A 23365-nucleotide genomic window follows, 5' to 3' on the forward strand; every position below is an offset into this window, starting at 1 on the left:
ACATGTTAAGGTGCTCCAGCGTTGGTCTTCTGCACAGATGATTAATGGAAGGCCAGCATTGGAAAATGTACGTTCTTATCACCAGTTGTAAACTCTTTAGTTATAGCAAGATATCAGGGTGAAGGAAACCTTCGTGGTCTTTAAATGTCTTCTGTCCCTTCCCAAAAGTGAATCAAGAGGCCAGCAGGAGGAACTGGGTGGGGCCAGGGGAAGAGCCCTGGGCAACGTGATGGATGGCAAAGGTAGGACTGCTTCTGCAGAACGTGCCAGATGGCCCTGAAATGCAGCTGGGTCCTCAAAAGTGCTATAGGTCAGGGGTGGCCAAACTGCGGCTCAGGAGCCACATGTGGCTCTTTTAGACATAGTTGTGCGGCTCCCGGAGATCTCTGAGTATTGCCATGGCCATACATTTTATTTTAGTCTAGTTTATTTCCTTTCCTCCCTTCTTTCCATGTCTTTCCCCCCCTTCTTTCTTTCCATCTTTCATATTTTCAATAAAAATGTTGGGGTTGCCAGGTCTGACTCAGAAAATACCTGGGGACTTGGAGGGTGAAGCCTAGCAAGGGTGTGATGTCACTTCCAAGTCAAAGGTCAGGTGATGGCTCTTCCCAAGTGGCACCGCTTCTGGTGATGTCACTTCCAGCATACAGCAGCAAACTCCACCCCTTTCTGTGATGTCACTTTCAGAACACTCCCCAAACTCACCTCCTCATCTGAAGTCACCTCAATGCATCATGTCTTGCGGCTCTCAAACATCTGATGTTTATGTGGCTCTTACATTAAGCAACTTTGGCCACCCCTGCTATAGGTGTATGAGCACTGGACATGAAAAATAAAATACCAACATCCTCAGTGTTAACCAGTGTGCTGCTCCCGTGTTTTGTGTTTGGGGGGCAGGGCGTGTGTGTTACTTTGCCGATGGGTACAAAGCACTTCCCACTTCATATAGTTTGGGGGACACACACACACCATCTCTGAGCTTTCTTCTTCACTTCAGTGCGCAATGGAAGAGTTTATATAATGGAAGAGCAAAAAGAAGCCAGGCATTCTGGCTGACCAAAGAGTTTCCTTGAAAGCCAGAACAAACTTGTTTGACATTCGCCATCTTCATGACTGACTTCTGTATGCTGTTCTTGCACTCACCGCATTGAAGACCTGAGTGTCCCCCCAGCTATGTTAAAGAAAAGTTGTGCCAAGCAGTAAGGAGCAGCTCTGGTGGACTTCAGGACCCATAAAGAGCACTACATTTGATCTGGCGACATCACTTCATACCCATTCCAGTGAAAACTTCTCTGTGTAACAGAATGAGGGTTTTTTTGTATAAGAGAGAAGATGGCTGACTTATTGTCCTAACAATGCTGATTTTCATTTCTATATTAAAATGCAAATTTTATCTCCATTTCTCAACATAGTTTCAAGAGCGCTTTGTTTTTGTTTTCGTTTTCCTGAACATGCAAATCCAGGTTTGTGGTGAGGAAAAATCTTTTAATAACATGTGGGAAAGGAAGGTCTTGCTGTTTTGTGTTGTGTTGCAGTACTAACTGCCCCGTATACACACACTTTCACTGGGTTGTTCACATTGGTTAGCCTGTAGCACAGTCACAGAATTGCCCATTTCCCCCTTTATGAGAAGGGGGGGGTGTTTTTTCACTCTAAAATTGGTTTAGTGACGGCATGGAACTGGTTTTAGCTCGCTTGCTACTTTTCTGAGAGCACTGGTCTCTGCACTCAGGTGCCCCTCTTTGGCATGTTCAGTTGGCAATGGTGTTTAATCCAAACCGGCACATCAAGAACTTTAGAAAGGTATAATCTGAGTTACTGCAATATATCGTTATGTATTATTTACTGTTATATAACATCGTAATTTTGTATGTTATATAGTCTTAATAAAATTAATTATAAAAAACTCACACAAAAAAAGAACCACATTTTTAGGGTTCTTTCACAGGTTCTTTAAGACATTGTTAAGATACCTAGGTGGGTAACTATGTTGGTCTGCATAGGACAACAGGATTCGGGTCCAGTGGCACTTTAGAGACCGACAAGATTTTCAGAGTGTAAGCTTTCAAGAGTCAGAGCTCCCTTCTTCAAGTGTCTGAAGGTGACTCTGAAAATTTTCTTGGTCTCTAAGGGGACACTGAACTTGAATCCTGCTGTTAAGATACCAGCAATCAAATTCTCAGTGAAGGCTTCTGTTTCATCCCATGCTTTTCTGACTGGGGCCCTGCCATGTGGCTTGCATGCATGCATCACAAACTATCTTTCCAGCAACGTGCTGTGGTTTCTTGTGCAACTGCAGATTCCTGTCAGAGGGGGCAGTAGCATGGATGAATCTGACTCTTGCGTTTGTCAGTCCTCATTGAGTAAGGATGAGATCACATCTGTGGGATGGGCTTTACAGCAACAGATTCCAACACTCTTGAGATGGGCTGTGCTGCTTGCACCCAAATCTGCTAAACAGGAAAAAGACTTTTTTAAAAAAATGAGAGAACCTGGTAAGCATAGTCACAGGCAGAGGATGAAGACCATAAACCTATGTGGCTTCCCCGGGCAAGTCACTGGCAGTTAATTCCAGGGGACAACCTGGAAATGACAACGAGTAGCTTTCAGAATTGCAGTGGTGGAGGGTGCCTTCAAGTGGTAGTCACCTTATAGTGACCACTGCTGGGGTTTTTAAGGCAAGAGACTAACAGAGGTTGCCGTTCCCAGCCTCTGCATAGTGACCCTGGTCTTTGGAGGCCTCCCATCCAATGACTAACCAATGCCGACCTTTCTTAGCTTCTGAGAGTAATGAGATCAGTCTTGCTTGGGCTATCCAGGTCAGGGCTCTATGATAAAACTCTCTGTAATGACATGCTGGGGACTAGGCCAGAGCCTCATTTTAGATATAATAGCCAACCAGCCTCAGTCTGAGGCTACTTAAAGCCAGTGACTGGAGCCATAAATGGAGAAGACAGAGTTTCCTGCCCACCAGAAAAACACCCCAGGTTTGCAAAATCATCAAATAGCTTTAAAAAAACCCTACTGTTGGGTTCCAGCCTCTGGCGGCATAAGCTGCATCGCCGGAGTGTGGAGGGGGCAGACAGGAAGGCTACTTCCAACAGTGTTGTCAAAGTCCATTCCTAGGTTGAAAGCACAGAGTCCAGTCCAAGGGTCAATCTGAAAAGCATGGTCAGGCTTGCCAAGAGTTGTCTGTAGGTAATTTCCAGGGTTGGACAAGAGCAGGGCCAGGGCTGGTCCAAGGAGTCACAGGAAACAAGGCAGGATTCGATGCAAGAGTCAAGGGGATAACAACTTGTTGCTTCTACGCTTGATGGTGTCTCTTGGCTAGATTTTATAGCTAGGTACCAGAGGGCTGGGTTTGCAGCCAGCTGCTTAGGAGTGATCCTGGGGCTACTCATCACTATCAGCAAGCAGCTTGCATCAGGCCAGGAGGCATGCACTTTGCTGTTTCTCCTGCAGGCTTGCCTTTGTCTCTGGTGCTCCAAGGATGTGGGCGATGCTGGAGGGCTAGGAACGACCAACTGGGTTTCACTTGTGGCAGGCCTGGTCTGTGGCTCTGCCTCAGCAGCAGGCCGTGGGTCCTGATGAGCCTGTGGCTCATCAGCTTGCTTGCTGGTTCAGGGTCAGCTACCCAGGGTTCCTCTTCTTCTAAGGAGCCCTCAACAGTGCTGGGCCCTGACTGGCCCATGACACCCATGTTTTTTTTTTAAACCCAAATGATAAAAGGAGTGCTTGTAGCGTTGTCCTCAGCGTTGCTAGGCAACCATATGAGTTCAGCCAGTATTCCAGGCTTGGTTTACAGGAGAGCCACACTGAAGAGCAGGTCCCAGGCATGTGGAGCTGGTTCATGCCCATTCAGTGGCCTTCTGGTGCTGCTGTCTTTCGCTTAGGTGCCATAGTGCCAGGGCCACCAGTGTGACTACAGAAGTCCTCCAAAGACAGAAGGTCAAGGAGCACCAGGAGGAGTTCCATCTTGCTCAGAAAGCCTTCTGTCTTTTGGGGCTTTTCTGATAAAAACTGTCAACTCGGCATTAAATAATGGGGAAGTAGCAGGAGTGTGCATTGCGCACTCGCACATGCATGCATGCACACACACTCCCAAGCCTTTCCAGATCAGTATTCCATGTAGAAGGATTGATCTGGTCACATTTCTTTATTTTCTGGCACACCAATAGGATTTTCTCATTCAGCAATGTCCACCAGTTTCCTTCTTCATTTTCATTCAACTATGGGTTAATGGTTTAAGTCTAAAAGGGAGACTGGCAGTTAGTAACCTGTCCCATCTTCCACTTTTACTAGTAAAAAAAGAGGGAGAAAAGAGGGTCATCCTCCCTCTACTTCTCCTGCGGTGAAGGAAAAAGCTCCCCCTTTCTGTGTGCTTTTATGTCCAGTGCAAGGACAGGCTGACAGCCTAAAACAGGGAGTCCCAGGCTACTGCAAAGCAGATCAGGGTGAGGAGGATTTGCCCCTCATCATGCAAATGAAAGTACAAGGCACAAGGAAACATGGCATAACAGCACGACTCAAAGGTAGTAATTTATTGGTTTTGTCACTATATTAAGAAGCAATTTCTTAAAATTCAGCCGCACTCTGCCGATTGGCAATGGAGCACTTGGCTGCTTGTGTGCCGTGCTGACCTGCCATACCGGCACCGCTTTGCCTGTAAATTTCCTGCCATTGTGTGCGATCATCAACACTCAACTTCCTGAGGGTCCATTGTTGTATGAATTTTCAAGTGCTTGAAGAGAAACTCATTGGATCAAAAGGATTTAGGATAATGAGGTTTACTGTTAAGGGCCAATAGTGTCTCATTCCCCCAATTCCCCCTCGAAAAGAACTGTGTGAGTGTGCAACTCAACACTTGCCTTGACAAGTGCCTTCCCCAATCTTTCCTCGGGGTTCATAAACATGTAACCATATTGTTGCATGCTCTCAAACTTGGTGGTCAATGGTTCAGAGGGAGGACTGTGTTCTGTGCCATTTTGGTGCTGTTGCGTGTCAAACCTGCTGCACCAGAACCTCGTTTCCCCACCCAGCTTCAAAAGATCAGCTCATGCAACATGCCGAAACAAATGAAAACAAAAAGGTCAGAGCAAATCCCAGCAGAAACTGGCGGAACCAGAACAAAATAGGAATAAACAGAATTAATCCAGGCCACCATCACCCAGAATGGAAACTGAAACAGAAACTTGCTTGGTGCACACACCAACTGTAATTCCAGGAGATATCCAACCCACACCTAGAGATTGGCAAACCTAATCAGTGCTCCAGCTAGTCTAGCATCCAGTCTCACATGGTTGAGGGCCAGCAACAGGGCATAGAGGCTGAGGCCTTCCCTTGATGTTGCCTCCTGGCACTGAGATTCAGAAGGTTACTGCCCCTGAACATAGAGGTTCCTTTAGTCACCACAGCTAGAAGCCCCAGATAGACCTCTCCTTCATCATTTAAAGCTAGGGCTGCCAGAAACCCTCCCACCCCCACCCCCACTGACCTGGCCAGCGGGGGGGCGCGCACCTTCCATGCACACACCCCTGCGGTGCTGCGCGCCCCCGCGCACAGCATCCCCAGGATCAGGCCTGTTTGGGCCTGGATCGGGGCCCCTGTGGAGTGCAGGAGCATTCCTGTGCTCCGCAAGGGCCCACAACGGGCCCAATCCGCGCCAAAACGGGCCGAATCAGCACCCATTTTGGCACGGATCGGGTCCGTTGTGGGCCCCTGCAGAACGCAGGAACACTCCCATGCTCCACAGAGGTCCAAAATGGGCCCAATCCGCGTCAAAACGGACTTGATCCGTGCCAAAACGGGCGCGGATTGGGCCCATTGTGGGCCCTTGTTGGGCGTGCGAGCGTTCCTGCGCTCCGCAGGGGCCCACAACGGGCCCGATCAGCGCCCAAACGGGGGCTGCGTGATGACGTCAGTCCCAGAAGTGATGTCATCACGCTTGCAGGAGCGCGCACCAAGCAGGAGCACTGGGTGGAGCGCACACACGAGCTCCACCAAGGTACGAGCCAGGCCCCAGTCTCCCACTGGGAGATCGAGGGGGCCTGGCAACCCTATTTAAAGCTGTGTATGCCAGTGGCCATCACGACATGCAGCAGCAGTGCATTTCACATCTTAATCTGTTGTTGTGTAAAGAAGTGCTTCCTTTGGTCTATCCTAAATCTACTACCCATCAGCTTCCTTGGGTGTCCGAGTTTTAGTATTATGGGATAAAATGAAAAATCTCTATCCACTTTGGTCACCCCATTCATCATTCCATAAAGCTATGTTATGTCCCCCCTTAGCTGCCTTTTTGGTAGAGGAAAAAATCCCCTAATCTTTAGCCTTTCAATCACATGAAAAATACAGGGAAAGGTTCAACCACTCCTTTCTATGTGTAAATTGAAGGAAATGTGAATGGATTCTTCTTCTTCTTCGTCAGGTTTTGTCAGTATGCACAGCTCCCTTTAATTACTTCCTTGATACCCTTCCTTCCTCCTCAATGGGGATCCAAAACAGCGTACACTATTCTCTAACCTCTGCCGCCCCTCCATTTTATCCTCAGGGTAGGATAAATAATTATTGGATTTTTTGCCATGAAAAATAGCCTTAAGTTGTAATTCCAGAGAAGCAATGTGTAGACCACAGACAACTCTTTGCCTCTGGCCATTTTTTCCTATCAAAGTGACTCAACAAGCCACATGGGACATATATGCGATGAAAGAACACAGTGGCCCTCAGTTATCTGTTCTCCAGTTTGATGGGTTCAGGCTAAGCACACCTCACATTTTATAGGTAATGGGAGGACATGTGAACAGTCTCCTTTTTCATCAGGTTTTGCCAATATCCACAATTAGCTTTATTTCATTGATACCCTGCCTTTTCCCCCATTGGGGACCTAAAGCAGCTTATGTCATTCTTCTCTCCCCCATTTTATCTTCCCAGCAACCCTATGAGGTAGGTTACCCAATGGCCTTCCATGACAGAATGAGGATTTCAACTTGAGTCCCCCAGATCCTAGTCCAAACTTGACTTCATGCTGCCTCTCCAAGACTTGGCTGGCCATGACTCAAAAGATTTATAAGCTTACATAACAAAGACAATCTGTTGTCAGGAAAGTTGCAATTTAAACTCCATCATGACAAAAAGAAAACTCACTTTTTGGCAAAATCATTGAGTAGGTCAATTAATGAGACAGAAGATTGATTTTGATAATAAATTTGGTGGTCTCCAGCTAGCAGATTTGATATTCTCCATTCAGAGATATGACCGTGACAATCTGTGCTTTGAATATATTTGTACCATGGTGGCACCAAGACTCATTTAGGAAATGGAAGGAGGACTTTCTAACCAAGGCTGAATATAAACAAATAACCAATGCTTGTAGGGAGAGTGTTAGAAAAGCTAAAGCTTAGAATGAACTTAAGCTAGCAAGAGATGCTAAAAACAACAAAACAGGGTTCTTTATGTTCAAAGTAAGAAAAAGAGCAAGGACATGGTAGGCCCATTGCAGGGACAGGAAAGTGAAATTGTAACAGGCGATGAAGAGGGCAGAACTGCTCAATCCCTACTTTCCCTCAGTCTTTTCCTGTGAAGGAAATGGTGTTCAACATGTCAATAACAGAACACATGATGGGGTAAGAGAGAGTTACAACCTAGGATCAGTATGGGGGTAGTACATCAACACCTAGTTTATTTAGGGTTAGAAGATGGTGTGATGCTCTCGCTGGAAGAGACTGCAAAACAGCTTGACCCATTACAGAATCTCTTCTGGTACTGACATCCATTATGCAACATCTGATACGCGTGTCTGTTGCTAATCAGGTGGCAGCTTTACAAATGCCCTATAAAGAACCCCTTTATGGAATGCTGCAGAGGATGCTGGGTATCTGGTTGTGAGCCCAGACCGCAACGGGACAAAGTAAGCGTGCTAGCCTGTAGCATAGTCTTATGGCTTGTACCACCCACCTGGAAATGGTCTGGGAAGAGGCTGCTTTACCCTGGTTTTGCCGAGAATGGCATACAAAAAGTTGGACGTGTTTCTGAAATGATTTGGTATGGTATGTTCCAAGTAAAATAATAGCATTCTCCTCACATTCAAGCTGGCCTGTTCACCATCAGAAGTGGGTGCAGGAAAAAGACTGGAAGTACAAGGAGTTAAGATGTATGAAATTCAAATATGACCTTGAGAAAGAATTTCCAACTAGGTCGGAGGACCACCTTTTCACTGTATATCTCAAGTAAGGGGCGGGGGGGGGGTCATCCTCAGTGCAGCTAGCTCGCAAACCCCGTCTCACTGATGTTATCAGTATTAAAAATACTACTTTCATAGATAGTTGGGCTAGCAGCTCAAAAAGGCTTAGTAATAAGTTTAGCTACCACTAAAGATAGAGACCATTGAGGTACAATCAGTGTGACTCTAACAGAGATTGAAAACTCAGAACTACGTAAAATCAGCAGGTACTCAAAAACATCTGGAACGGGGCACGTAGCCAGTGGCCTTCTCTGCAAATCAGCCCAAGCCACAAACCACTTCCGCTTGCGAGCATGTTACAGTGGAGTTTCCTGGCTTTCAACATTTCCACTATCCTGTCTGAAAGTTACTCCTGCGGCTGCAGCAACTGGTCCAATCAGAAGCAGTCTGGGTATCTTGTGACGCCAAACCTGCCCAAAGTATAACAGGTCCAGTTTCTGAGGCAGGTAAATGTAGCAACCCCTCGCTGGTAGAAATAGTACCTGGAACGACGGCTGCTGCGGCCAAAACGGGGCCACCACCAACATACAACTGGTGCCTTCCATCTTAAATTTGCAGTATTGATTTAATGTTTATTTAAAAGCATGTCCTTCTGTCTTCAGTAAATTTGGATGGGATTGCAGCCTTAATTGCTCACTTTGATGAAAGCTCACCTGTTGCTTGCATAAACATGGAGAAAGACAACTGAAAGATTCTAAGCCAGGACCCCCAATCTTTGTAATCCTGTGGGCACCTTTGGAATTCTGACAGGGTGGTAGGTGCAACCACAAAATGGCCACCATGTGAGGTGGAGACACATAAGCAGAGAGAGAGGGGAAATACAAAGGCAGGAGATGAGTAAATTTTTAAAAATACATTGGGAAAGAAGAGAGAGAATAAAACCAACACTGTAATGATAGCTGCGTCCGAAATGTTAATTTGTACAGCAAATCAGATCTCCGATGGCCAATCAAAAGCCATGCTAGAAAGGAGCCCCACCTGGCCATGTCCACTTTCTAAAAATATTTGGTGGAAAGGTACTGCCTGGTGCCATGATACCCATGGGCACATTTGGCGATCCATGCTCTAAGCAACAAACACAATTCAAATGTGCATCTGCTGTGGCTTTATTGCATAGGCTGTTAAAAGACTCAGACGAAGAGTACGGTTGAAGCAGTTGTGTGCGGTTCCTGTTTTTTTTAAGGCACTGCCTGTTCATAATACAAAATTACACTTGTTTTCATTTTTAAAAATACAATATAGAGAAGGGGCACAATTTGCACTAGTACATATTTATAATGTGAAGAAAAATGTCTAGAGACCCTTAGTGCACTTCATCCCCTCCTGTCCCGATTTCAGGATCCATCTGTAAAGCCCACAGCACTAATTTTGCCAGGTATGATGAGGTGCTCAGAAAGACAGCATTTAGCTGCTTGCTTCAGGATTTCTAAAACCTGCCTGTAGCCTGGCCCTATGGCCCTGAGCTATTAGGCTTGACCATATGGATGGGGACTGCTCTGGGATGGCCACTGGAGGGTGCAAGTGGACCACTTTCGTGCCCTTGTCTCACACTGCGGAGAAGTCAGAATTTCCATTCAGGAAACCTTAGTTAGGAGAAAGTGCTCTACACTGTCACTTCAGACGCATTCCCTCTTCGACTGTCAACAGATGAAGCAATTCAGTCTTCTGTTAAAAGGAATTCCCCCCCCCCCCCCAGGTCCTGTCCGCTCAACAGGACCTTCACTTGTTAAGTGATGGAAGCTTTTTGTGGCACAAACACATCCTGTGGAGAAATGTTTCAGCAGCTATTTCTACAAGGCCGGAAAGAACTAGGGTGGCTCCCTAATGCTGGGTTTTGCATATCAATATATATGTGTATTCGAGGCAAAGAGATATAAACTGTGCCTCAAATTCTTTGAGGAAACAGGGCCAGGCTAACTAAAAACAACACGCATCTCCATAAGCCTCCGAAGCGAATGGTTAGTTACACTTAGACTCAAGGCCAAACTCAGCTTTTAATCCTACTCTTCCAATGACAAGTTGAACCTGCCCAATTTTTCTGCCTTACACAAAAACTCAGGATGCACCTGATCCCCCAAACTTCTACGAAGTGCAAATATTTACAGACCAGACACTCATGTAAACAGAAAGGCAACAAATAGGAAATGGGGTTTCCCCTTCCACGTGTCAGAAGGAAGTGACCGAGTTTTCCCTTTTGCTCTGACCAATCTCAGTCCTCTGCCAAGCCCAGAGCAATATCCACTGGAACTCCAAGCAGCCTGTGGCCAGCCCATGGCAAACCCTATGAATGGGTCACCCAAGTATGTATCACAGCTGAGGGCTTAGTTAACAAAGCACAACCTGTTGCATGAAGTTGACCTCAGAATCTATAAGCGCCATTGGATTACTTCAGATCTGGAATGAACTGCGACCAGCTGAGATCAGTCCCCAGATTGTCCTCATCAAAGCCAGGGAAACTGACATCGAGCAAGATTTTGCTCAAACTGTCATTCATGGTATCTGGGACTAGGCCGTCTCGGAGTGAGCAGTTTTCAGAGAGGACAGACGCTTGAAACTCTGGAGGTGAGTAGTTGCTGGATGCAGGAGAGCTCATCAACGGTCCCAAGACCACGTCATGAGCTTCTGTATTTAGAAGCAGAGGCTGAGGGGAATCAAACATGGATGGTCTCACAGAACTGCTAATGTCTAAGTTCTCCTGGGGGTAAAGTAATGGTACTGGAGGGCTTCTCCTGGGGCTGAAATCCTGTTCACTAGTTTCCTTGACTAAAGGTACCAGTCTCCAGGGATCAGGAACTAACAGGGAAGCGATGGGAGTGGGCATTTTACAAGGGGTGGAAGAAGCTGGAGTTTTCAATGGGCCACATTCCCATTTAATTGGAGTTTTCAATGGGCCATATTCCCCACAAGAGAAGTTAAGGTGGGCTGCGTTTCCTAGACAAGGGCCTCCTTGTCCAGAGGGAAAACTGTGTTCTAGTGTGAATGAATCTGAACCACTGCTGGATTGCAGGGGCAGGAGTGGCTCTTCCAGACAAGGGAGGGACAAGTGCTGTTTCCTTCTGGATCTGCTGATCTCATGCCATTCATGCCTCTTTGTGCCAAGCGCCTCCTGGGATGGCGGCTGCTGGAGAGCTGCAAGCTGCCCCTTCTGCTTTTCGGGTCCCGGGAGGAACAAGCTCAGCTGTGCCTCATCCTGCACTGGTGATTCTTCCATAGGCAACGCTGGTTGGAATGGAAGGGCCCATTCACCGGAATGGAAAAAGTCACTTTCCTTTTTTATAGACAGGACTGCAGGGAACAATTCTATGCCGACCTGACACGCGTCTTCCTTGGCGGACTGGCGAGAAGCAAACAGAGACGATTCTTCCCCACAAAAAACTTCCTCTTTTATGGAGATTTCAGGTGAGAAGGGGGTTGGCTTCACGCTAGTTGGCAATACCTACAAATGAAATGCAGAAAGGGAGAAGATACGTTATAGCAGAAAAGAAGGGATTGGTTCCAAAAGGAAAGGTTAAGCACATCATGACATTAAAATGGCTTTTTCACAGTGATGGTGTGAGAGCTGTTTAAGTTCATTCTAAACACGTGTGTAACCATGCTTCCACATATGTGCCTGCCAGTGTGCCGTAGGCAAAGAAGCGCCTCTTCTTGCTAACCTGCTTCTCTGGACGAGGACAGCCTTCCATGAACCTGGTGGTGGAAATGTGTGCCTCACTTTCTTCCCACCAGCCGTTCCCCTGGCTTCTAGTTGACTTGAAGAAAGGGAAAGAGTCCGTTTCTCATCTTGCATCCGGCTGGCGCTTGCCAATCAATGCCACTTTTGCGCCCCTCCAAGTTCAGCTTAGAGCGAGGGGCAGAGTCTGCCCTTTGGGATCACCTCGCCCTGGTGACCACTTTTGTGCCGTGCTGGGAGAGACCATGTGTTCTAGCATAGTTCAGTCTAGTATCAGGATGACACCTCCCAACAAGTCTGGCACACAGGACAATCCCACACACTCGCTGAATACTCTGCCCCCTGCCTCACTTGGCTGTCTAAAGGGGCAACTGCATGGAGGAAGTGGCAATGCACATACCCCACTGCTATCCAAGCACTGCTGGTCATGGGGAGGGGGTGTTTGTGTGGCCACTTCCTCTGCTTGGTTGCACCCTGTGGAGGACCGGGCGATCACACGGAGGGAGAGGGCAGGGCCAGAGCGTGACGGTGAGGGAATGCCAACCAAAACTCTCTCTCCAAAGTCACAATCCTATATGCATGCATACACCAAGATCCAGGCGCCTTCTGACCAATGGTATGAAAGCCCTTGAATCCTCTCATCTTTTCTGCATGTGCATCACCCGGCACAAGGGCTTTCCTCTAATTTTAAAAAAAGTGACCTGCTGGAATCTGTCGTTCCATATGTACACTATTATTTTGTTAAAAACTACATTAAAGTCCTCAGTATTGCTTTGTGTTATTACTTGCGCAAGTGAATGACACAAAGTACCTTTTCCTTTCTGCTTGTGCATTGCCTACCCACGTCTTTGGTTGCATCAATGCCCACAAGCCCTTCCCTCTCAGCCTCTGTTGAAGAAATGGGCCCCAAACGGTGTATTCTGGCTTTGAGTGGCCTGCAGAGAAAAGGTGACCCAATAATTGTGAAGCAGGAGCAAAGCGGCAGGACCTGAGACCCTACCCTGATCGCCACGTGCTTCTTGGGGGAAGAAGGCTACCTCAGAGAGATCCAAGTAGGGATGTGAGATTCAGTATATCTGGTTTAAAACGATGCCTTAAAAATACGTACTTGGTATTATTCAAGCATATGTGGATAGATCTCTCTCGCCCAGGTATATTCAGATAAACCAGTATTTACATTCCCAAATTATCCAGATATATTCAGGAATACCCGGGAATTGCATTTTAAAAGTTGTAGCACCTTGTGCTCTCTCCTGTAGGTTTTCCAGACTACAGGAGGGGAAAGGGAGGCACTGTTACCATGTGCATGCCTGTGTCAGTGTTGCTTGCTAGCCATATGCCATCGCCAGGTCTGGCCAGCTGCCTTGGTACTACTGGGATTTCTTGGTTTGACATTCTGTTGAGTTTGCATCGGTCTTCGGTTCTGCCAGGCACCTGTGAGTGACGCTGGTTTTGTTGGGCCTGTAATAGTATTCCTTGCTTCACTTTGGCTCTGCTGGAATTCTCTAGTTTGGTTCTGTTCGGATTCTCTGGCTCGACACTGGTTCCGTTTGGCTTTGTTGGTTCTCTTTGCATGGGGGTGCCTGGGCAGTGTGGTTGCTCTTGCGTGTTTGGATAAGGCTCTTTTTTAGGCTTCTGCCTTTGACCTGCAGAAAGCATCGGATGATGCCCCCCCCTGTTATGCCAATATAGATTAAGATCATATGCCAATAATCAATACTGAACAATACTAGGCCTAGCTTCTATACTCTCTAGATGAACTTTTAAACTTTGCATGAACTTTCAGTGTATTTTTTCTATGTGTAAGGTAATTCAACAGGTGTGCTTTCATCCTTTGACAATTAATTAAAATAGTGGACTCTACCGAGATTGATGTTCCTCTGTCAGAGATTCAACCAATGGTGATCGCCCAACTTAACTTTTCTTGACACTTGTTAGAGATTTATAGTTTTCTTTTGCAGTTCTGACTATGACATAATTTTTTAACTAATTGGAAGGCTGTACTATGAAATTATGAATATTCAGTGAAGTGTCAAACCAATCAATATTTGTTTGTGCTATCATGTGAATAGACCCTAAATATTTGCATATGATTAGGTATATAATTGCCAACACAGAAAGAATAAGCAGGGTACTGATGGAAGAGATCTCTTGAGAGAATCTAGGTGAGAAATTATTTCTACCTATGTATTTCATAGAAACTTTGAGCAATGTTAAACTTAGGACTTAATAAGAAATGTTAGTGAACTTATTTCTTATTGCCTTTCTATGTTCTGTTGTTATAGGATTCGTATTAATAGCCATTTAGATTTTGATTACTTGCTTCATTAAAAAACTAGGGTGTATTTTCAATAAAGTGAAACGAACTCTAGATTGGTGTCTGTGTGTTTGATGGGGAGTTGCAAAGCAATATTGAACCCTATATAAATAAATGTACTGATAAACAGCTGGTTCAAAGAACTTATCTGTTTGACAGGTCTAAAGACTAACTGCTTTTGGCTTCCCCAGAGAGAGATCCATCTTTCTCCTGGCAAGTTGAAACTTGGTTTTAGACACGGGCAATCGTTCCGTTACACCCCCCCACCAATAGGAAATAATGGAGAATGGCTAGGGCACCATTTCAGGGCCCCATAGAATTTGACCCCTTGACCCAATCAATCTGAAACTTGGGGATCTTTAATGGACAGACAGGACTAAGCTCCCTGCGATTTTGGTGTAATTTTCTTGAAAAATGGCCCCTCTAGCCCTCCTTTGGGAATAATTGAGCCGAATATATTCAGAATCCCAAATAAAACCCGAATCTGAATACTATACCGGTGTTCTTGTACCTGAATAGCGGGTACACCAAATATATATGGTGTTTTGTGCATACCCCTAGATCCAGGCTTCCAGGGCACCAGGGCTTCCAGACCATTAATCATAACCTCTTAGTAGTTAATCAGAGTAAGGTTAGTACAAATAGAGCTGGTGGCTCAAGCCTTAGAAAGAGAGCTAGTTTGGTGTAGTGGTTAAGAACGCAGGACTCTAATCTGGAGAGCCAGATTCCTCACTCATCCACCTGAAGCCAGCTGGGTGACCTTGGGCCAGTCACAGCTCTCTCAGAGCTCTCTCAGCCCCACCCACTTCATAGGGTGTTTTGTTGTGGGGATAATAATAACATACTTTGTAAACTGCTCGGAGTGGGTGTTAAGTCATCCTGAAGGGCGGTATATAAATCGAATGTTATTATGTTATTAACTGCAGCCACACGTTAGCATCTTTGACTGAAAGGTTTTCCTCCAGTGACTGGACAGTTAAGTGCTCTCTCTTATGAGTCTAACTCAATGAGGCCACTCACTCACTGCCTCTTAAATGCCTCCTTTCTGCCCTGAGACTTCTCTTGCCCTCAGATTAGGAAATTCTCCAAGATCTGAAACCTCCCAGCATTTTCCTTACCTCAGCCCCCTGCAGCCATCCACCCCCCAGGCTTTTGTGTGCGCGTGCATGCCTAGGACTTATCTAGGACCTTTACAGCAGTTAGTAAACCAACTTCTGGTCTCTTTTCTTGCAGAAATTAAAAGGAAGCGGCATATCTTCATAACAAACAGACACTTAAAAAATGAAAGCTGGGAATTTGGAGGAACTTGTAGATAGATCATTACAATGCTACAGCAATATGTCAACTCCTGATGTTTTTTAAAAAAGCTGTCCAGTGGAGGGACTGACAACAAATGGATATTTTTTTCATCTACACTATAACAATAACAGTAACATTTGTTTATATACCGCCCTTCAGGTCAACTTAACACCCACTAAGAACGGTTTACAAAAGTATTATTATCCCCATATCAAACACCCTATTAGGTGGGTGGAGCGAAGAGAATTCTGTAAGAGCTGTGACTGACCCAAGGTCACCCAGCTGGCTTCAAGCGGAGGAGTGGGGAATCAAACTCGGTTCTCCAGATCAGAGTCCCGGCACTCTTAACCACTACACCCAGGGCTTTATTTCTGGGGAAAGAGGTGGTCGAACTCAGTGGTGGAACTCAGGATCGCACAATCATATCACTTTGGGTCAGCTGGAACAAGGGGGGAGTTTTTTAAAGTTTAAATTGCCCTAGGCACAAATGATCACGTGGCTGGTGGCTCCACCCCCTGATCTCCAGACAGAGGGGAGTTTAGATTGCCCTCCACGCCATGTGGCACGGAGGGCGATCTCAACCCCCCTCTGTCTGGAGATCAGGGGGCGGGGCCGCCGGCCATGTGACCATTTTCAAGAGGTGCCGGAACTCCGTTCCACCGCGTTCCCACTGAAAAAAAACCCCTGACTGCACCAAACTGGCTCTCACACACTGTAACTGAACTTTTTTAAAAAAAAAAAAAATGTGGCAAACCAGGTTTGAGACTTCCTGCAGCAAGAAGAAGGAAATCATCGAAAGTAAATTATTAGGGGATGATGTTTACGGAAGCTCCAAAAACAACCCACTCCAGAGTGGATGCCAAACCATAACGAAACCTCCACAAGGAAGCAGCCAAGATGTCTTTATAGAAAAAGAATATCAAGATAATCTACTGACCAAGATTCACACCCAGGGGGTTCCTACTACATCATAAAAAGGACAGCTCTTGCAATCATTTAGAAGCCTCAATGGAAGAATTAGCCTCCTTGAGCAGATTTGGTGTAGGTCAGTGTAAACACTCTAAATAAAATAAACACTATCGCACATCGTATCCTGTTTGGGAAACCAATACTACTCTCAGTTGGGGCAATGGTCAGCAAAGCCATGGCAGCAGTCAGGCAGCACCTCCTGCAACGGAAAGTGGCTGCAACTGGACAGCAAGGTCATGGCAGGCCTGCATCAAGGCGCTAGACCGAGAGACCGAAACAAGCGCTAGCTGTGCCCAGTGATCAAAGCAGAGCCAGAGGGTTGGTAATGTTGTCTTTCCTTGCATCTGGCCTGCTTCTGCATGCCGTTCAATCAATATTGTGTGTGCAACATCATACCTGGAAGGTGTCTGTGGTGGGCAGACAGGGCTGATAGAATAGAAATTCTAGAAATTCTATGGGTGAACATCTTAACCCCCTGGTCATTCTACTAGAAACCTCAGGGTGTTCATCTTCAATTATCTGCATTTGAATAGAGCAAGAGTTTATTTGGAAACTGGAGCATGTCAGTCAAGGCTTGAACAGGCAGGATAGCTCCTTCTCACATGATGTAATAGGCGAGAATTTTATACCTCTGGTTTTTCCATGCACAGTCCTTAGTAATTAACGTCCCTTTCAACTTTTTTGCAGAAACATTCCACCAACTCATTTCTCAGCTTGCAGTCTTACTCGCCTCCGATAAAGTTGCTAGTTTCCAATGAAAACTCATGCCTGGTAAACTTTTTAAAAAGTCCAAGCTAGACTTTTCTAAATACCATTTACTTTACTATCCAATAAAGATGGAGCATGAAACCGTGAGTGTAAATGGCCAAGTACATACAGATGAAATACTAGAAAAAGAAATTTTTAACTGTTCACACTCCAGAAATGAGGAGGGGGGGGATCCAGACCTGGACAGGCAAGCTAGAGATAGTCTAAGATACACAGAAGTTTAGCAACAGTCAGTAAATAGGTTTGGAGTAAAAGAGTCCTAAGAAGACTGATTGGAAAGAAGAGCAGAATGATTGTAGTTCCGACTGACCTTTGGAGCAATGCGTACCCTCTTGCAGCTCTGGGCAGGATCAGAGACACTTTGGGAGACAGGCAGCGAAATCTTGGCAGAAGGCTGAAGGATGAGAGACTGACTCAGAGGAAACTGGATTGGAACCAGATAAGAATTGACACGGGGCAGCAACGGCTTCATTTTGCGTCCTGAGAAAGAAGCAGAGAGATCGGCAGCATTCAAAGTTGGCGCCTCCCACCCACCACCCACCCCCAGCAGATCAACCATCACGACAATTTAGTGCATTGAACTCTTCTCGTTTTCAGAAAATCAAGCATCTATGGATATTCAGAAACATCTTTGGAAAGTAGGGATGTAAAAAAAAAAATCTCTTTAAAAAGCTTACAAGGTTACAGCCGCCACTTCAAACAAGATAGATAAAAACGGTAACACAGGTTGTTGGAAATGCCAGAAAGTTGGGATGGAGTGTGTGGAATGTTTTCATTTCTAATAGCCCCTTTTGCTAGGAAATTTTGAGAGAATTTCAGACGGTAATAGGAAGAATTCTGAAATACCAACAGTCTGGATCTACTGCTTTGCTTTCTGACGTAAGCCAGGCAAAGAGAATGGTCTAGAGACAAAGAACCCCTTTTCTATATTAGATTGCTGCAACTAGAATTGTTTAAGCATAATAGCAAAGGCAACTGACATTTCCTTCAATCTGAGGATTGCGGGATTATGGGATGATGGCAAAATGTTATAAGAGTTAGAGAAAAATACAGGATGCAAACGTATTTGTAAAAAATTGGACTCTTGCCTGTTTATTACATTTTGTAGCGACTTGACGATTTTACTTATTAATAACTTCTAAAATGTGAATGCGTAGTCTTAATAGATGTGAAATGGTATCTGAAGAATTCAGACCATGAAATAAGGACAGGTTTTCACATTACTTTCATTTCAAGGGTCTGTTTGCTAGCACTGCATCGAATCCAAACGTGCCATCCCTTTGGTGTAACTTCTATTCGTGGAAGGAGATTCCTTGCCCATGTTTTAGCATTTACTGGTGTTTTTTAGTCTTACTAATATTAGTGTACGTCACCTGGTTAATACAGATATGGACACCATTGTTGCTTTTCTTTTCCGTTTGTATCACTTTAATGATTCATAAAAAAGAAAACTATTGGCTAATTTCACGCTGTTGCTGTGCTCCTACTCCCTGATTTCTATTATCCCTAGTTACTAATTCACAAGAGGATCTGTCCTTTTACCCCATGATTGCTAAATTTACTTGGGAGACTTTGGTGCGGGACTTTGTTAAAAAGCTTTTTAGTAGCCTAATCATTTAACGCCCACAGGATCATCCCTCTCTGTGTGTCTGTTAACTCAGCTAACTGGCTTGTAAATTCCTGTATATCCTCTGGATTACAGGACTCTAGAGCACCTTTTTTTAAATTCTACCTGGAACTGAACAGCCCAGAACCAGTGTACCGTAGTGGTTGTGCACAGGGAGACTCACAATCAAGTGGGTCTAAGTTTTGTTATACAGATCTCTGGGTGGCTTCTGGCCCCTTATTCCCTCTCAGCTTCACATACTTGTGAGGATAAAGTGGGGGAGGGGGATTATCCTGACTTCCTCACAGAAAAGATAGGATTTCAGAAAAACCTAATAAATAAAATGAGTTTACAATCCCTTTTGTTCCTTTATCTCATGAAATTTAGAGTGGCTCCACACACAGACACAGGAAATTCCAGTCCTTACATAGCTAATGGGGCTTGTAACGCTCCGTGAAGAGGCAGGGGTGGGAGCCTGAAGGGGTCTTAAGTGTTTGAAATGGCCTTGTCAGGAGTTAGAACAGTGACCAGACCTATCTGCTCTGTCTGGAAGCCTCTCTGTCAGGTTCCTTGAGAAGGTCTTTTCAAGTCCTGCTATTTATTTGTTTACTTGCTCTTTCTATCCCATTCTCTCCATCACACGATGCTATCTGGGAATCTTTAACCAAGGATTGAAACGGGGACCGTCTACAATGTGCTTCCCCTGGATAATTGCCGTCAGGCACTGCTGGGTTCTGTGGGAGTTTTCTCTCAGGCAAAGAATTCAGTCCAACACTAACATGTATTTCTACTTTGCATCCCTTGAGGCTTGTTAGAATTATTGGTGTGTTCACCTCTCCTTCCTGACTTGCTTCTTCATGGCTACTACCCATCAATCCTTCACATACTAATCACGTAAATACCCCCAAATGAGTAGACCATGTCCTTGCCAAGCCACCATTCCACCCATTATCCTTTAGGGAAGACCAGGGCTCATTTCGAGGGGGAACGCGCAGGAACGCAGTTCCGGTAGCTCCCCAAAGAGGTCACATGACAGATGGCCCCGCCCATCTTACTCTCGGCCATTTGGGGACCATTTTGGCCTGGATCGGGCCTCTGATGGGTGGTGGATCACTCTCCCGCTCAGCAGCAGGCCGATCCTGACCATTTTGGGCCCCCTTTCAGCCATTTTCAGCCCCCTTTTGCCATTTTGGGACCAATTTTGGCCCTGAATGGACAGGATTGGGTCCAAAACAGCCAGGATAGGTGATGTCAGGGGGTGTGGCATATGCAAATCAGTTATGCTAATGACACACTTCCAGTGATGGTAAGGGGCATGGCATATGCTAATGAGTTATGCTGATGGGTTATGCTAATGAGCTTCTCCAGCTCTTTTTCTACAAAATGACCCCTGGGGAAGACAGTTTTGATGGGATGAGCAGAAGGGCAGAGCACACACTCACGTGCAGGCTGCGGCTGGCTCTTGCTCCCCGCTGTGCCGCCACTGTTCTTCTGCAGATCTGGAGTGTGCCGCTTTTGCTGCTGTGGTCGGTTTGGGTCAAGAGAGACAAGAGGGAAAAAGTTAAGAGAGCTCACCACTGCCTGACTGCTTTTGTTCAGGAGTGTGACTCCGGAGAGCAATGCTGAGCGACAAGGAAGGTAGCACCCAACCACCACCTTGGCTGTATTGCTGTCTTCTGCAAGCAGACGCATTGTTTTGCTGACAGCCACCCCAAAGCCCCGAAGAGCCAAAGGTGGCACGAGAGAGCTCCTCCAGCATCTAAAAGTTCTTCTGCCAGGAAAAAAAGAAAAAAAAGCCAGCTGGGCCAACTTCTCACTACCTGAGAAACGACATATGAATGATCCATTGTGCCAGGAACACGTTCCCTACAAGCCAAGTTGTGCATGCAAGAGGGCTGTGGCAGGAGGAGAGGGACAGAGGCAAGAGGAGAAGCTGCTCTTGGGAGAAGTGCTTGGGTCAGCCAATGCTGTCTGCTGCTTGCAGGTGCAAGAGAGTTCTCTGCTTCCACCTGGCCAACACCACATTTGCTGCTGGCAGAATATAGAAAGAGAGAGGGGCGCACCTGTCCCCTTTGCTCTCCCTCTCTGGCAGAACTCCAGAGAGAGTTCTTCAGGGGGACCTGAAAGCTCAGCTTCATAGGCTTGATTGCTAAGGGCAAGTATTACAATGCAGAAGCAAGAACAAGATGGGTAGTCGTATTAGTCTGTCCGTAGCAGTAGAAAAGAGCAAGAGTCCAGCAGAACCTATAAGACTAACAACATTTGTGGCGGGTATGAACTTATTCAGATACCCCGAAGAAGATATCTGAAGAGAGCTGTGACTCAGGAAAGCTCCTACCCTACCACAAATTTTGTTAGTCTTATAGGTTCTACTAGACTCTTGCTCTTTTCTAATAATGTAAAAGTAAAAATACAATTGGGGGCAGGTAAATGTATAACCCCTTTTAAAATCGAAACCTGGGTCCCCCCCACCTCCCCTTGTGATATGATGCAAATACTTACCGGTGTCCATCTCTCAATCCAAGTCTGTCTTGGTACCTATATAGGCGGTCAAACAATCCCTTCCTTTCCCACAAGCACCCACAGAAGAGGGAAAGAAAGAGAAGCTACAGGATGGCCTCAGTTCCCTCAGGCAAAACACCCTTCATGCATCTGCAGCAACCAACCACTGGGAAGGGAAGAGCCCAGCCCAGGAGGAAAGGTCTTACTGGTTCCAAGTGCGTGGGTGATGGTGGTGACCCAGCATCCAACGACTGATGGTGGTCAGGTATACAAAAGGAATAAAAAGGACGTTACCAAACAAGCATCAGGGCAGAATGACCTCTTGGTTCTAAGGAACAAAACACGCTGGAAATACCGTTTCCTGACAAGCTCTCTCAGAATATACTATAATAGGAAAGCTGTCCCTGACTGAGGCTAGGCTAGTGAGCAAAACACAGAAGGTTTTCTCCTCAGACACAGATCCTTTTATTTCCAAAAGGGTGGCACTCTACGCCCTGGCTGCTAGGAAAGCAAGGGAAACTGTGGCGACTAGGAAAGTAAACAACGGATACAGATTGTTACCTTTTAATCTGCTAGAAACCATTTCATTTTAAAGTTGTTTATATTTTACATTTTTGGTAAAATGCATTTTATTACAATTATCTTTATATGCATGTAATTATATTTGTATGCATGTTTTTTAAGAAAGGTTTTGGATTGTGAAGGACTATGGCCATATACAATCATTTATTTATTTCAAATTTGTATTCCGCCTTCCCCGCAAGCGGGCTCAGGGCAGATAACAACATATTAAAAATACAATTTAAAGTTCATATTCATTAAAAACAACACATTTAAAACAAGATGGTGGACAGCCTTCACAGGGAGGGTTTTATACACCCCGTTTTTCCAGGTCGGCGGAGGCCCAGCCTCAGCCATATGCCTGGCAGAACAACTCTGTCTTGCAGGACCGGCGAAAAGATAGTAAGTCCTGCTGGGCCCTGATTTCAGCAGACGGAGCATTCCACCAGGTGGGAGCCAGGACCGAAAAGGCCCTGGCTCTAGTCAAGGCTAGGCGGGCCTTCTTGGGTCCAGGGATTGTGTGTGTGTGTGTGTGTGTGTGTGTGTGTGTATCTATCTATCTATCTATCTATCTATCTATCTATCTATCTATCTATCTATCTATCTATCTATCTATCTAGGGTTTTCTCTGAACTGCACACATACACACTTCAGAGGTCCCTTGACAGGGAGGCCTTGCCCTCCCCACCTCTGATGTTCCAGGAAGATCTGGTTGTTTTAGTATGTGTTTGGGGGTGATAGCAGAATTCTTGATTTGGATACATTTTAAAATTCAGAAGGGATTTTTTTTTGCTGATTTTATTATTTGAGTGTTATTGGCTCTAGCTCTCTCCCTCTCCCTTCATCATAGATATATGAGGGCTGTAATGTTTGGTTGATTCATCATTTAAATTGATTAATATATGCTCCTGAAAAACAAAGTTTCAAAATAATCTGCAATAAATTCTTTTTCATGCAGAACCTTATACAAATGTTATCTTGCTCCTGTGCACATTTTATGCCAGAAGGAACAGGCTGCCACTCACGTGGCCGAGAAGCCTGTTGGGGGGGTGGGCAAGCCACAGTGGCTCTTTTTGCTGCAGTTTAACATTAAAATCCAACTTTGAGGATTAGCTTTAGGGAGAGCCACATTTAGCTTTAGGGAGAGCCACATTTTTAAATTAAATGGTATTTGGCTTATTTTGGAATTTGTATCTGGCCAAGTTAAGTTAGCCCACCACATTAATTTTGGATCACAATTATCCAAAGAAAAACAAACAAGCAAAAAACTGTGATGATCCTGACTTTACATTGACCTGCTTGACAGAAACAGTTTCTATGTCTAAAAAGACAAAACTCTACTTTGGAATTTAACAGTCACTCCAGAGAACCTGTTGTCTGGGACAAGATTCCTCCCCGCCCCCCTCCCCTGGCAGGGTGGTATCTGCACATTGCAGG

The 23365-nt window shown here is 45.5% G+C and overlaps 1 protein-coding gene across 2 annotated transcripts in view; it reads right to left on the bottom strand.

The window, feature by feature from the left end:
- Positions 1 to 9326: 9326 nt before the first annotated feature.
- Positions 9327 to 23365, bottom strand: part of FOXM1 (forkhead box M1) — a 32662-nt gene continuing 18623 nt past the window's right edge. For both annotated transcript variants that reach the window (XM_055000106.1, XM_055000105.1), the window contains exons 6-8: positions 20308 to 20386; positions 17570 to 17739; positions 9327 to 11672 (exon numbers count right to left, since the gene is read on the bottom strand). In XM_055000106.1, coding sequence (XP_054856081.1) covers positions 10620 to 11672; positions 17570 to 17739; positions 20308 to 20386 — 1302 coding nt within the window. In that variant the 3' untranslated portion in view covers positions 9327 to 10619. The remainder of the gene's footprint in view (positions 11673 to 17569; positions 17740 to 20307; positions 20387 to 23365) is intronic.

The sequence above is a fragment of the Eublepharis macularius genome, chromosome 15 (assembly GCF_028583425.1).
Source record: "Eublepharis macularius isolate TG4126 chromosome 15, MPM_Emac_v1.0, whole genome shotgun sequence".
NCBI classification, from domain to species: Eukaryota; Metazoa; Chordata; class Lepidosauria; order Squamata; family Eublepharidae; genus Eublepharis; species Eublepharis macularius.